Source organism: Limulus polyphemus, unplaced genomic scaffold (genome assembly GCF_000517525.1).
Source record: "Limulus polyphemus unplaced genomic scaffold, Limulus_polyphemus-2.1.2 Scaffold982, whole genome shotgun sequence".
Classification (NCBI taxonomy): domain Eukaryota; kingdom Metazoa; phylum Arthropoda; class Merostomata; order Xiphosura; family Limulidae; genus Limulus; species Limulus polyphemus.
The window spans coordinates 240,395-255,561 of NW_013666592.1; the positions used below are offsets into that span (position 1 = coordinate 240,395).

The 15,167-nt window shown below is 32.1% G+C and overlaps 1 protein-coding gene and 1 long non-coding RNA gene across 7 annotated transcripts in view; one reads left to right on the forward strand and one right to left on the reverse strand.

Moving 5' to 3' along the window:
* The window catches only part of LOC106461539, a 15,863-nt gene extending 6,515 nt beyond the window's left edge, over positions 1–9,348 (reverse strand). For 2 of the 3 annotated variants that reach the window (XR_002611004.1, XR_002611003.1), the window contains exon 1: positions 9,258–9,348. This is a non-coding gene — a long non-coding RNA (uncharacterized LOC106461539). Of the gene's footprint in view, positions 1–4,334; positions 5,755–9,257 lie in introns of those variants that run through there. The other variant, XR_002611005.1, reaches the window with a different exon arrangement.
* Positions 9,349–9,397: 49 nt separating this feature from the next.
* Positions 9,398–15,167, forward strand: part of LOC106461543 (ATP-dependent 6-phosphofructokinase-like) — a 70,608-nt gene continuing 64,838 nt past the window's right edge. For 3 of the 4 annotated variants that reach the window (XM_013921374.2, XM_022388530.1, XM_013921375.2), the window contains exons 1-2: positions 9,398–9,497; positions 9,995–10,138. In XM_013921374.2, coding sequence (XP_013776828.1) covers positions 10,003–10,138 — 136 coding nt within the window. In that variant the 5' untranslated portion in view covers positions 9,398–9,497; positions 9,995–10,002. Of the gene's footprint in view, positions 9,498–9,747; positions 9,810–9,994; positions 10,139–15,167 lie in introns of those variants that run through there. The other variant, XM_022388529.1, reaches the window with a different exon arrangement.

A 15,167-nucleotide genomic window follows, 5' to 3' on the forward strand; every position in this document is an offset into this window, starting at 1 on the left:
AGGTAGTGAGTAATTGAACTGCAGTGAGGAAGTATTGTTGAAGTTAACGTTTGTTGTTAAAACGTTTGTAAAAGAGCGACTGATGAAAATAAGTGTATCGGTAAAGTTATATTCAGAAAGAATAAACCAGTTTTATTAAGTAAGGACTTGTGTCGCTAAAGTTTCGTCGGAACGAAGTTATGGAAAATCAATTAACAAACGGAGACGTAACAATACATTAAAAACTACTTGTCCTAGAGAAACTAAGATCTGCTTGATACACATCAAAAATCATAAATTTTATTATGAGTGGACTAGGTATAGTATATATATATATCAAATACCTAAATCACCTTTCTCACAATGTAGCTTTTTTTACTTCTCATCTTTCTCTATCAACAATGAGTTTCATGATTTGAATGAAATGTGTCAATGTATAGGAGACTGCAGGGATTAATGAACACCATCTAGAAAAGATAAAGTTCCAGTAGCTTCATTTACAGATAGGTTTAATATGCTGACTAAGAATGAAGGAAAGCATATAATACAGCTTAAGAAACACCTCATATTATGTCCAAACTTTCCTTACCAAATTGTATGGCTCAATGTACATGTGGTGATGTTTAATTCTGTATGATATAATGTTTAGGATATAATCATTTTAACCCTCTCTATACAGGCTTGGTCATTTTGACCAACCTCGCAACCACCACGTAACCATGAAACTATAAATAGTATAACTTTTAATGTAGTACGTGTATCTTTTAGTAAACAAGCAAGTCTTTTGTACACAAAAATCAATTTTTTAATTAATTATTTTTACTAAGTTTTGTCTGTGAATTTATTAAGTCAGAGTGTGACTCAGACTCTGATTAGTCTGAGTGCAAAATGATTTTCGTGTTAAGATTAATACTTTCTTCACCTTAAGAATTTTCTAAATGAGTATCAAGTTTTTCAATCAAACTATATATCTATTATTTTCTCTGCTATAACACTATGTTGGTTCAGTTTATTTGACTAACCTTGTAACCACCATGAAAAAAAAAAGACAAAATAAGTTTAAATTACTCTCTTTTTTTTTCTCTAGAATCACTACAGATTGCAAGAAAATGTAACAATTATTTATCCTAAGTAATGAACAGTAATGAATAAAATAACTCGTGTGCAGTTCATTTACATATCTTGTGAGAAATTTTATTTAAATTTTTTTCCATTTATCTTTTATTGTCTAACCTAATAAGGTTCTAATTTTTACATTTTAGTTACTTTATAACAATAAGTGAAAATATACATATTCATAAAAAAACAAGAAATGTAGTATTTATATGTTGGTCTTGTACTTTTGTTTTGCAATTGAAGTCTTAATGAAAGTTAATCCTAATTTTTGGAGGGTTATACTTAGTACTCTACTCAGTTTTTTTATTTAGAACACAAAATAATAACATGCACAAGGCATACAAGATCCTATAACTATTATAATTTAACTAGCTTTCTGATTGACATATGAGTGTATCAAAATAATTCCCTTAGATGGTCAAGCTGAACTCAGCAATAGCAACTTAGAATCTGTATGCTGAACAATTCAAAAGCTGTCATGAGAATAAGCTAGAATTATTTATAAATCAGTAAATTAAAATATCTTTCTTTATGTTATAAATGATATCAAATGTCAGAGAATTATTGACATTTGTTTAAAGACAACATGTGATAGGAGGATGTGGGTTCAGCTTTGTAATTTATGAAGATGACTGGATGCTATAAAATCAGATTATGACTGTGCAATATCTATACCATAAGTTTGTAATTTGTATTAAAACACGGATGCTCAAATAGGGCTGAAAAGAATAAACTCAGAGAGGATAAGTGTAACATGATATAAGGAATTGAATATTGAGAATTTATTCAAATATATCATTTTGAAATTGAGAAATTAAAATTTATATAATATTAGAATTTCATTTATTAACTTAATTTTGATGCCAAGTTTATTGACATAAATAAATAATAAAGTAGTTTAATTAAATTTTAAATACAACTCTATAAAAAAGGGTGTGACATGCACTTTTACTTACCCATACAGGTTTTTAAATATTTAACCTGTATTACTTATGTACATTTTCATTCATATGCAAAAGGTTGAGCTAAGAACTGTCACATATATATATATATTACTATAAAAGCTTTTCAATTAGAATGAAACAATATACAATCATATAATTACATTAAGGTGTTATGACTGTGTTACATGGATTTGGGTACAGGTATAGATCTGACGTATCTGGATTTTCAGAAAGCATTAGAAAAGCTTACACTTATTAAAACAAATTATCTCTGTAGGTGTGGGGGATATTTTTGCTCACTGGATAGAAAATTGACTGGATGTAAGAAGGCAGAGAGTTATTATAAATGTAGTTTATTCAAAATGGATTTCACACCTATGGTACCTCAAGATTCATGGTAAGGACCTTTGCTATTTTTGATTTATTTCAATGACATAAATGAAGAAATGATCAATAGATTACTTATATTTTCTTATTATTTTAACATTTTGGATGTTGCTGGTTGTGAGGAGAATGCTGTTGCTTTACAAAAAGAATTAAATTATTTGATGAATTGGGTGAATAAATTGCAGATGGCTTTTAATTATAATAAATGGAAAGAAATGTATGTAGAACACCATACTTTGATTTATAATTTTGATGCGAATAACCTTAACAGTGTTGTGGAAGAAAAAGATCTTGGTATTCTGGCTGATCAGTTTCTTAAGCCATTCAAACAGTGTGTTATTACTAGTGGTAGAGCAAATACAGAAATGTTGAAAACAGATCTAAAGAGGTTATAATTTCATTGTAAAAGGTCAGTGTTTAGGCTAAGTTTGGAATACTGTGTTCATTATTGATTCCTTACTTTAGGAAGGACATCGAATTGTTGGAATTGGTTCAAAGAAGAGCTACTAGGGTGTTACCCAGGAAAGTTGACATATGAGTACAGTTTCAAATCTTTGAACTTGTTTTCTCTTTAAAAGGAATTATAGGAGATCTAATTAAGGTGTTTAAAATTGTTAAGGGAACTGGTAGTGTTGACGCATCTTCTTTTTTTCTTACTTAATGGTGAGAATGGTAGGATAAGGGGACACACAAATTTTGACAGGGTAGGAGTCATCTTCAGCTAAGATAATTTTATTCTTCAAACAGGATGGTTGGCCTTTGGAATGGGTTGCCTTCAGATGTGGTGAATGCAGTAAATTAAAGGGAGTTTAAGGAAAGGCTTGATAAATATTTGAATAATAAGAGCTAGTTTTGAGTTATTTTTATTTTAAAGTTTAGTTTGGTGGACTAATAGGTCCATTGTTGCCTGTAAATTACATGTTACATATGTAATTTCCATCAGTGTAACTGAAGTTTGGTTTGAAATAAAACTCCACAGAATTAGTATTTTAGTCTAGTTGGAAAAAGAGATCTCCAGATTAACTTACAAGTGTATGTGTACAGTACATATGCATATGACAAATAATTTCCGACCATTCTTTATTAATACAAAAGAGTTTACCACTGTAGGTTATATGCAATGCATATGTGTACACAGAAGAAACCCTATTAAAACAAGTCTTTTGAGTTGAGCATATATGATGCACTTCTAGTAAACATATTTAATGTAGCAGTCATTAGATTAACAACAACAACAAACAAAAAACTTTGACTGTTGAAATAAAATTTTTAATCAATAAATTTTGAATTTGATTCTTGTGATAGTTATGATAAATATTACCAAGTGTCCCCTTGAACAAAACAAAGTGAAATGATTTATAACAAAATCACAAACATGCTCAACAGAGTGATAAACTCCTACCTTAATTTCTGTGCTGAAAAGAACATGCAAAGTAATGTTTTGTATAAATTGTGATTATCTGTATCAGAGCAAAATTCCAATCCAATTGATATGTATGTATGTATGTATGTATGAGCAAAGTTGAACTTATTCTGCATTGGTGGTATAGTCAGCATTAACAACTGAAACACAACTGAGATGTTCAATTTTATGAATTGATGAAAGTTTACAATTGAAGTGTGTCAAAGGAATGTTAATCAGGGGGAATATAATTAGAGGATAATTTTGGTTATGAAATAATTTGACTGACTAACCTGATCTCTTAACTAGTTGTTTTGTTTGTATGCTTAATCATCTGAAGTCAAATACAGCGTACGAAGCAATGGCACCATATTACCATGCTTACCAAACTTTTAACACAATTACAAACTAATCAGATATTTATATTACAAAATACAGTATACGATAACATATATAAACAATGTAAATTTTTCTGCTGACAAGCCTTCTGTGGCTAAATTTCTCACCTGGATCTTCAGTCTCCTTGCTTTCTGGTTATCAGATGGTCCTATCCCAAACCTTCCATTTTTCCTAATACTGTAGGTTTTTTACATCCCTTGTTCTTACCATGCTCATGCATTCCTTCCAGATATATCAATCTCTCAGGTGTCCTGCCCTTCCTGATTGGAACATGAATGTGGTCCTCCATGCCTTTAATTTACCTCCATTTGTACTACTTTCCTCATGTTCCTTGTTTCATCTGTCCCTTAAAACATATTTCCTTCTTCTCTTAGCCTGTAGACATTGAGGGTCAGATTTGTTTGCCATTGATATTTCACATACCCTTTATCACCCTACCTATCCTCTCCTATGACCTAATCGTTCCTTTCTCCCTAAGACCTCGGCAACTCAGGAGGGTTGTTTATCCTTTTCTTTTATTTCCCTTCCTTCTGTATCCCATCTTTACCCTCAACCGGATCCAGATTGGCTTCTGTGTCTGGTCAGGTCCCTTTGTTGTTATGTAGCATTTACAGCTACCTTTTGGTGGGAATGTGCAACTGACTTTTTATCCCATGGCAATCTTCCTCCCTTAGTGATCTTTCACCTTCTACCCTTACTAATCGGGTCTGCCGTTTTGTCTGTTTGGCCTACTCTTCCCTACTACCTTCTTCTCGTACCTTGTCCCAGGTCTCCTCCCATCAGATCCGACATCTCACTTTTTCCCTCACTTCTTGTCTTCATCCTCCAATGGAGGAGATTCTACAGTCTGATATGTGGACCATTCCCTGTACATTAATCTCCTGTTAACTTTATCATGTTGCACTTTCCTCTTCATTGGGGTTTTGTCTACTACCTGTGGCCATTCTCCAGACTTTGATATGACTTTAACTGGTAAGTTTTATTCATTTTTATTTTCAGGGGCCTTTATCTCCATTTTGATTAGATGTATCCTGCTCTGTAGCGAGTGGTTCCTGACCAGGTATTCTATAACTCTAAATTTGCACTGTACAGCCACATTGACAAGCTTTATTTTCCATGGCTTCACATGCTCGCTGTGGAGATGGGGTGTTCCACAACAGCTCTTGCTGGTGACTCACCTTGCGATATTCTGCTTCATAAACATGCCCATCGTGGACCATACCATCCATGGACTGCATGGATAAAGCAGAAGGGGATTGCTGCCCATCCCAGCCATGCCTAGAGTGAATAACTTGGTATGGTCTGCTTTTCAAAATAACATTTCATGGTCACCCATTGCACTGTTTCTGGTGATGACATTCCTCTAGACTCTCCACCTCATTGTCACCCTCCTTTCCTCGAGTGGAGTATGGGAGTCCTTACCACTTTCCAGTTCTAAGCTGCTGGGGTGGTTGACCATGGAAGCACCCTCCTGAATTAGTTCCACAGAGAAAGGGCTAGAACCATCACCTAGCTGGATGACATGGCAGCAACTCATTAATGTTGTGAAGCAGACACTAAAATCATTGCATATCCCATTGCCTTATTAGAGTTAACAATTTCAGGTAATAGAACTGTAAAACATACAGTGTGACAATTGAGTATGAAACATGCAGTGTTACAACTGTTTTATCTGAATAGTCATAATAGCTGTAGCGTTCAAGATGTTCAAAATTGTTTATATTGGTATCTAATCGTATGGCCTATATATCAACAGGTACAAGTACTTAAACAGTGGCACAGCCTTTGGTGTCAACAGGTACAGATGCTATACAGTGGCAAAGCCTCTACTGCCATAAGGTAAAAGTGCTTATACAGTGGCACAGCCTCTAGTGGCAACAGGTACATGTGCTTATATGGTGGCACAGACTCTACAGCCAACAGGAACAGGTTCTTATATGGTGGCACAGACTCTACAGCCAACAGGTACAGGTTCTTATATGGTGGCACAGCATCTACTGCCAGTGGGTACTGGTGCTTATGTGGTGGCATAATCTCTAGTGCCAACAGGTACATGTGCTTATATGGTGGTACAGTCTCTAGTGCCAACAGGTACATGTGTTTATATTATGGCACAGGCTCTAGTGCCAATAGGTATAGATGCTTATGTAGTGACATAGCCTCTATTGCCAACAGGTACAGGTACTTATATGGTGATATAGCCTCTAGTGTCAAGAGGTAAGGTACACATATGGTAGCACAGCATCTAGTGTCAACAACTAAGGTACATATACAGTGGCACAGTGTCTAATATCAACACAGAAGTACTTGTGTCTGTTGACACAGAATTGTGTCACTGTTCAAGCACTTGTACCTGTTGACACAGGGGCCATGTGGTAAAATATTTACCAATATTAACAATTACCTTGTCATGAATATAGCACTAAGTTTCATACTCAATTGACACAACATGTTTTATAGTTGAATTATAGTTGAAATATTAATGATTATTTTCAAACTGAGTTACTGTTAAAAATAATTACGGTAAAGTTGATTGAAATATGCAGAATTTGATGTCTTTGCCTTCTTGAATACTTCACAGTATTACCAACGATTTTAAGCAGATTTGCTATTACAATCATTATAGTAAGGTTTGAACTCAATTGACAATTTTGAATCTTAAGTCTTTGCTTCAGCTCCTTTTTTTAAAAAAAACCAAAGTGAAAGCACCAAAACATTCATAAATAACTCTTATTTTAGTCCATGTTTTTTACTTGAAAATTATCATTGCCTGCTTAGAAAAAAAACTTACTGCTTCTCAGTTCTGACACCTGCTTCTAAATTCCATGCAATGGTCACTAGACTAATTTTGAGTATAACTCTAATAACACAAACTCAGTGAAACTTCATTTTAAATAACAAAGAGTTTGCGCTATTTATTATACTAATTTTGGTATTTGTTAGATATAAACACCTGTTTAAGTTTAATGTAAGTGTTAAATTTAGTTATGTTTAGAGCTGTTGCTATGGTAGGGCATATAGGATTTTAGGTTCTATCTACAGAAATACTGAATACAAGTCTAAAGAGGTTATAATTTCATTGTATAGGTCACTGGTTAGGCCAGATTTGGAGTACTATGTTCAGTCTTGGACTCCTTACCTTAGGAAAGCCATTGCATTGTTGGAAAGGGTTCAGAGAAGGGTTACTAGAATGGTGCCTGGGATGAATGGGTTTTCATACGAGGAGAAGTTGAAATCTCTCAAATTGTTTTCTCTTGAAAAATGAAGAGTTAGAGAGGATCTTATTGAGGTGTTTAGGCTTATAAAGGGTAGTGTTGGTGCATCATCTTTTTTCCTACTTAAGAAAGAATAGTAGAACTAGGGGACACAAGTATAAATTTTTCCGAGACAGTTTTATTTTTGTAACAGGGTGGTTTGCCTTTGGAATGGGTTGCCTTCGGGTGTTGTGGAGGCAGTAAATTTGAGTGAGTTTGAGAGGATGCTTGATAAGTATATGAATGATAAGGGCTGGCTTTAAGATTTTTTAAAATTTATTTATTAATAATTTTAGTTTTGTTTAGAGGATGGATCAGCCATAATGGACCAATAGGTCCCAAAACATTATGTTATGATAGTTTATCGCAGATTTGTTTACATGAATGTCTACGAATCATACGTTGTGTAGTTCCATTATTGTAAGTTGATGCTTGCTGTATTACTGCGACCTTTCTAGAACCTTCTAATTTTTTCTCGTCGTTTTGATAGAGTATTATTAAGTCATAATATCTCATAGTATGTGGAAAGTTCTAGGCCACAGTTGGGCTGCTTATAAAAGACACGTCTAACTGTAGTTCAAGTTAGACAAAGTTAGTGGGAGATATGGTCAAATAGATCTAGACTGTGTGTTTGTGCATTTAGACAAAGAGTGTATAGTAGCACTTTTTAATGTGAAATTATTGCAATTGTATTGTAAAAACTGACTAGATAAAAATAATTTGTCTTGTCAATTATGTTCTAAAGTAATTGAAAAAAATCTTACGAAAATTATTTAAAGCTCTGGATACAACTGTGGTATCCAACACTTGTAAGTGAAATTAACCCCGATTTTATTTTAACAACAGAGCAGAGGAGAATAATTCATTTTGTCAATTGTGTTCTAAAGCAAGTGAACCAGCCTGTGCAGACTTTGACAAAAAGATACCATTAGTTAAAGGTCTGGACATAACTCTGTAACGAACATTTGTATATATACGTTTGATTTGTTTTATTATATCATTTTGAAATAAGTGGATTGTGTGCTGTTTGTTGTTGAAATTTATCACCAACAGGTCACAGACACCTACTATGAAGAATTCTGCCCATCCATACATATAATAACCTGACAATATTACTATTACTAGTGAAAAACTAATATTGTATATTTTAGGCCTAATTAAATTTTAAATGGTATAATGTTTATTTAGGTTTCCTTGACTTGAGTAAACCCAATGTACAGGAAAAAGATGAGCTTAACTTCACAAGTTTCTTAAATCTTAATACAAGAAATAAGATTAACAACGTTTGGTATTGATTTTCAAGGCAGGGTTGTTTTGTTTTACGTATATACAATTACAAGACGATATCAGAGGGTCGTTCATAGTTTTCACACGAAGTTAAGTCTGCTTTATTTATAGTTGTTTAAATGATTTAAAAGTAGAAAAACGTGTTGGGTAGGATAATAATATTTGAAGTGTAATTTGTATTATGTTGTTATTTTGTAAAATTGTTCTATTTAATAGGTCATTAGAAATTTACAATACTCTACAGTGTTTCCTTTTATAACAATATCTATGTAATGACTGAGTCAGTTCTGGGAATGTCTGTAAGTTTTAATTTGTAAGTGTAAATATCATAGCAAAAACTTTGAATTTCTTGTTATTATTATTTAAAAGGAGTTAAAAATGAACTATTCTGAAACTCCACAACGTTTGAAATTCTAAACTTCAAATATAAAGTTTAACTAACTTAAACGCATATTAAGGATCAAATTATTGTATTTTTAAACAGCCAACCTAGAAAGTGTTTTCCATCGTAGTATTTACACGCTTCACAGTTTGCTCCTCCAGAAGAAAGGTCCACCTTCAGGAAGCGCTCCGGTTATAGGGTCTTTATCATCTTACACTTCAGATAATATATTTTAATACCACATGATGGCGCTAATTATTAGAACGTTTGCTGTGAAGGTCGAACAGGACATGTTCCGTTAGATGATTGTACGACAGTAGCTAGGCCAAGTACAAGGAAATCGTAAGGTAAAAGAAAGCAGATATGTTTAAGATTATATATATATATATAAAATGTTAGCAATCCTAATGCTAGTGTAGTATTTTTGTTAAAATGAAAAACACACAAGACTGCCTTTTGTCGGCATAATAATATCAACGATAGTAATCTAACTTTTAAGATCACGGTACATTAAATTAAAATTAATAAAAAAAAGTTTTTAAAATTTAGTTTTTCTGTCCGTTAAAATTAACCAAATGTTTTCTTACGTTTCATTGTTGTTGCAATAACGTTAGTAATAAGTGGCTTGTATAACTGAAGTTAAAATAATGTTGGATCTCGTAAGTTACAAATTGAATTCCAAATTTTTAAATAATTATATATGTATGAGGTAAGAACTTTATTTTATTTTATGAGGTTTTGTGTGCGATTAATTTTTAAGCACATTACTGGCTTTTGACCTTGCATATGTTAAAATGTGTGTGTATATATATATATATAATATTTTCTTATTTGACGTGTATAGGTTAAACCATGTCTAACCCAGCTCCTATACCAGCTGCATCTGTAGAGGATAAACATTTGAGTAGTAAGGAGGGCACCTCTGCAATGAAAGGAGGACAGACAGGAAAAGCCATTGCAGTTTTTACAAGTGGTGGCGATTCACAAGGTTTGAAAACACATTAGTTTTCTCTCATTGTATACACAATATTAAAAGAAATGTAATGAAAATTTCCAAAATTACAGCAAATTAATTACATAGAATGTTTATTTGCTTTGTATAATAAGACATACTTTCAAGTTGATGGTGATTCCCAAAATAGAACAAGATAAATATAAAGATTTGAGGTGCTCTGAAACACAAAAGAATTGGTAATATAGTGAAAAACACAGTTTATTTTTCTAACTTAAAGTAAGTATTACCAATTAAATTCAGTATTAATACACTAAATTTTAGCAGACTAATTATAAAAGACAAGTAAATTTGGTAATTAATGGGAAAATTATTAGTTTAATCAGAGCATTTTGCTATTCTTTTTCTATGATGTTTTAATGTATCCTTCCATATGAAACTATGGGTTCACAAGTATCTTTGTCATAATGTTGTGGGACTTTATCAAGTGTTACTGTAAAGTAGATAATATTCCTTAAAATATGTTTACTATAATTGTATGCTTATAAACAGTATAGCATTAATAAGTTATGTTTTCTATTGCATATATTGAACATAATTAACAAAAAATAAGTTGTTATACTAATCTTTCATTAGTGGTAAATGAATACACAAGACTAACAAATAACCAAAATTTAACATTGTTCGTTGAAGTTTCTATGCAATATTGGTATAATAAACACTTATTGGACAAATAACACATTTTGTTGTCTCACAGTTAATTTCTTCAAATATATAATGTAAGGTAATTATCACTACATTTATTTTCATTTAACAAAGACACTGTTATTCTAATTTCATAGGAGCCACAAAAGAAGAAACCATTTAAGAATGTCGCTAATATTATATATACCTTATGAATAAATTTAATATAATATGTTGTATTAGATGCAAATTTAGTGAACTGATTTGTAAAAGTGGTTCTACTGAAAGTCAGCTTTAAATGTCACTATAAATATAATTAGATAACATTCAACATTTAGAATGATAGTACCCAGAGTCATTACAGTTAAAAAATTTGTCTTATATCCAGTCTTAATAACTTGTGCTGAGTTACAAGGATTTATATTTAGTTAAAACAAACATGATAGAATTTTTTCATTTATTTTTATGGATCATCTATTTATCACGATAGTTGGGTGTACGTTTAGGCTCAGGAAGTTTTATCAAGTTTGTGCAAATGTATTTACTTATCTTGAATATAGGATGATCACTTGAAACAAAACAGCCAGTTAAATTCTAATAAAAAACAAAATAAGGAAGAATATGGAAACTTAGTTCACAGTGTTTCTTCTGATTCATAACTCCTCTAATGAATGTGTACATTAGTGTAGATTCTTATTTCATAAGAGAAGAAAATAAACATTAAATTATTTGTAATCCACACCTTGTTTGGGAAATTGGATGTAAGCCTTTCATTGAAATCGTTCTCCTTGTGAAAGAGGAAGAAAAGTCATAAATGATGATCAAAAGTTTGTTTTTGTACAACAATACTGATTGGATTAAAACTATGTGAGTGTCCAAATTTTCATACTTTATTGTACTTTTTCTGAAATGGGCTTACATTACATGTAGCTTTATGTATCCTTGTATATTTATTACTATATATAAATATTTAGTAGTAATTACATTACACTCTGTTGGTAATAACATGTTTTGTTATGAATGGAATAAGTATTAACTTTTATGATACTGTTTAAGACATTTTAACAACATTCAAATTGTGTAGTTATGTGTTTTCTTTAAAAGGAGCATGGAAGCTATGGGAACTTGCTAATCAAGTTTAAATATGGCTCTAAATACATGACACATGATAAAAATAAAGTTATTATTTAAACTAAGCAAAACATAAAATCTGTATGTATACAGTTATTTTACATAAAAAAGGATGATTTTTTTCCTGTATGATATACAAAATGTGAGAACATTTTCCAAGTAAATAATCAATGAATCTCTTTCATTCTTCTATAAATATTTATAGGAAATGAATTGTTTTAGAGAAACAGTGTTTTTATTTCTTGAATACTCTTTGAGAAGCTCAAGGTTATTCAGATTTCCTTAAAATGATTTGGCAGGAAAATGTTCTGAGCAAAGCAACTTACACTGTTATTTCTCAGTTTTAACTTCAGGAACTAAAATAGAAAACTTGGGTTTCAGCTTGCAAAGTGTGCTGCAGTGATAGAAGCAGTAGATGTTAACTAAATATCTGGGTTCACCATCCTGGCTGTAAGCCAACATCCCATCTGTGACTTTAGTTGTCTAAGAGAGACAATAGCAATGTGTCAAATGACATATATATATATATATATATATATCATATGTACATAAGCTTCATGGGCATGATTGGTGACCAAGATTTGGGCCTGTCTTCCACTCTTAAGTTATTGATCGAATTGTTTATAATAATAGCATGAGATCAGACAGGAAATGTTAAAAACAATGCATACTAGTATCATAAATCACAAATCATAAGGCAAACTAATTCATGATTTATTATTTCTATAAATAAAAACAATAATTTCTTAAGAGCAAATTTGAAGTTACATTTTCAAAACTTGTGGTCCATATCTTTTTTATTAAGACTTTGAATGTTTCCACCAGGAATCACAATTTTTATTATGTTTGTCTGTGTATTTACACTTCACCTGCCTTAATATAAGAGAATACATATTCCATGAAATTTGCAATATTTTTAAAAGAAAAACTGATTAGATCTTGTTACCATATCTTCAAATATTATATCTATCTCTTAGCACTAAAGAAGAAATGCAACATTTGAAGCTTCGTGTACCATGCCTATTATATTTGGCCAGTGTAGTTAATACTATTTAGTTTTAAAGTATTTAATGTTGTATATGAAATTATCTATTACTATAAATAATTAGAATATAAATAATTCAATTTATATGCAAATTACACATACACATGTAAAGTTAAGTTATTTAATATATGACAAGTTCTATCAAGATGTCCATGTGTGCATGTGGCATCCTTCTTCCTCCACCTCTGCCTGTTTTACCTCTGTTCACTAGTGCCTCTCTGTCCAGGTGGAGTATGGTTCTGGAAACTTGCACCCTTTCTGACATCTGGTCTGCAGAAGAGCAGTCTCTCCATAACAAGATCTGCAAGATGTTTGCTGCTCAGTGAGCTTGTCATCACTTCCTGTCTCATATGTCTGATCATCTTTTAAAGATCAGTTCAAACAACTCCATTGTCATTTCATACATCAACAGATGCTTGGTCTTGGAACCTCTGTTTTCTTATTCTAGGCTTTCTCTTTTAGGTTATTATTAGCCTGTCATGACTTAGGAGCTACGAGCCTAGTGGCAGGTTGACTGTATCACCTAGACCAGATTCCTTCCCACAGAGTGGTATCTACATTCTCTGGTATTTCAGTTGTTTACTTCCACTTTGAGATTCCTCTCATCAATGCTTTTGCAACTCTTTTCAACACCAAGTTTCCACTTTTTAGGTTACCAGTCCTGGACTCTATAGCTGTGATAGTGGTCCAATCTCTTTCTGTATGCCTATTCTCCTCTTTGGCTTCTTCCCAGAACTCTATCTCTTATTCATAACACTCCTTGCCAGGTTTTTCTGATTTACCCTCTTTGTCCTGCACAGTCATGATTTCCAGTACTTTGCCTTTTCGTGTACCAGGAATCCATTCCTCTTCAACTTGGAGGTTCCATTTATATCAACCTTAGACATCAGTATTTCACCATGATGTGCCACACCTACATCATCATAAGTTGCTTTTGTCCAATCCCTTGCAAATTTGACAGGATTTTTGTGGGGAACAGTTTGTTTCCTTACTCACTTTTGTCAGCCATCCACCCTTGCACTTTATCAATGCAAATTGTTGGTTTACCATTAATGATCCATTTGACAATTCCTTCAGGCTGTTCAGCTATTCCTCATCCCTTTTTTTATCTGGCTTTTTAAAAATGTTGGCAGTTTATCCATTTCTACTATTGTCAGATACAGATCAGCTTTGTCAATGACCTTCTATCTCTTTCCCCAGCCATTCTCATTTTCCTTTTTTTGATTCTTACAAATCTCTTTCATGGTTTTTTAACCCTATCTTGATGGGTCTTCCTATGGTCAAGGGTCAAAGGGTATGTCATCATGTTTGTAAACTTACATTCAAAATTTTATTGAGTTACTTTTTGAATGTATGTCCATTAGTTTGGTATCAAATTATAATTCAGATGTTAGTATTATACATTATTTTATTTCTTAAGTTAGAATTAAATAGAAAAAAATCCTAAATATTGATTTTTGTATATCACATGGTATTTTGAATGCTGCTTTGGTTCAAATTAGATGTTTGTGATGTCCAAATACAAATTCTTATGAATTAGAAACTCCAATTACCGATATTGACAAGCTAAAATATAAAATAAGAAACTCCTATATTTTCTATTTTCTAATATATTGTTATATTTAGTGAATCAACCAAGGTGGCCTCACTCACCTCTTCCATTTTTGGAAGTACTTGCTTACATACTTCTACTTTGCTCTCTGACGTGTGTATAACCAATTGAAAGCTCAGAATGTTCCCCACTAGGTTTTCTCAGCCTCTGCGAAATGTTTACATGGGAAAACCTTTCTTTTCATGGTAGAATAAAAGCAGAAAGGTAGGAGAATTTGGAGCTTGAAGTATCATATTTTATTAGACTGAAATACAGCTTAGTTAATAAGCCTGATAAATTATAGTGGAAGTCTATGGTATTGGTATAGTAATCTATGATTTTTTGTTATTTCAAAATGTGTATATATAAAACCTAAACAAATTACTTTGTTTTACATCCTCCACATGCAAAATTTCACAAGACTTAACAAAGTTTGTAAGTAGAAGAGTTAATTGTTTTCTATACTTCTTTATTTACTGTTCTATATTTTAAGAAAAATAACTGTTACGCATCTGCTCGTTTGTTAATTTCCGGTATAAATTCTTCCGAGGAACTTCAGTGGTGCAAATCTTTTCTTAAATAAACTAGTTTATTCTTTCTCAATACAACTTTGC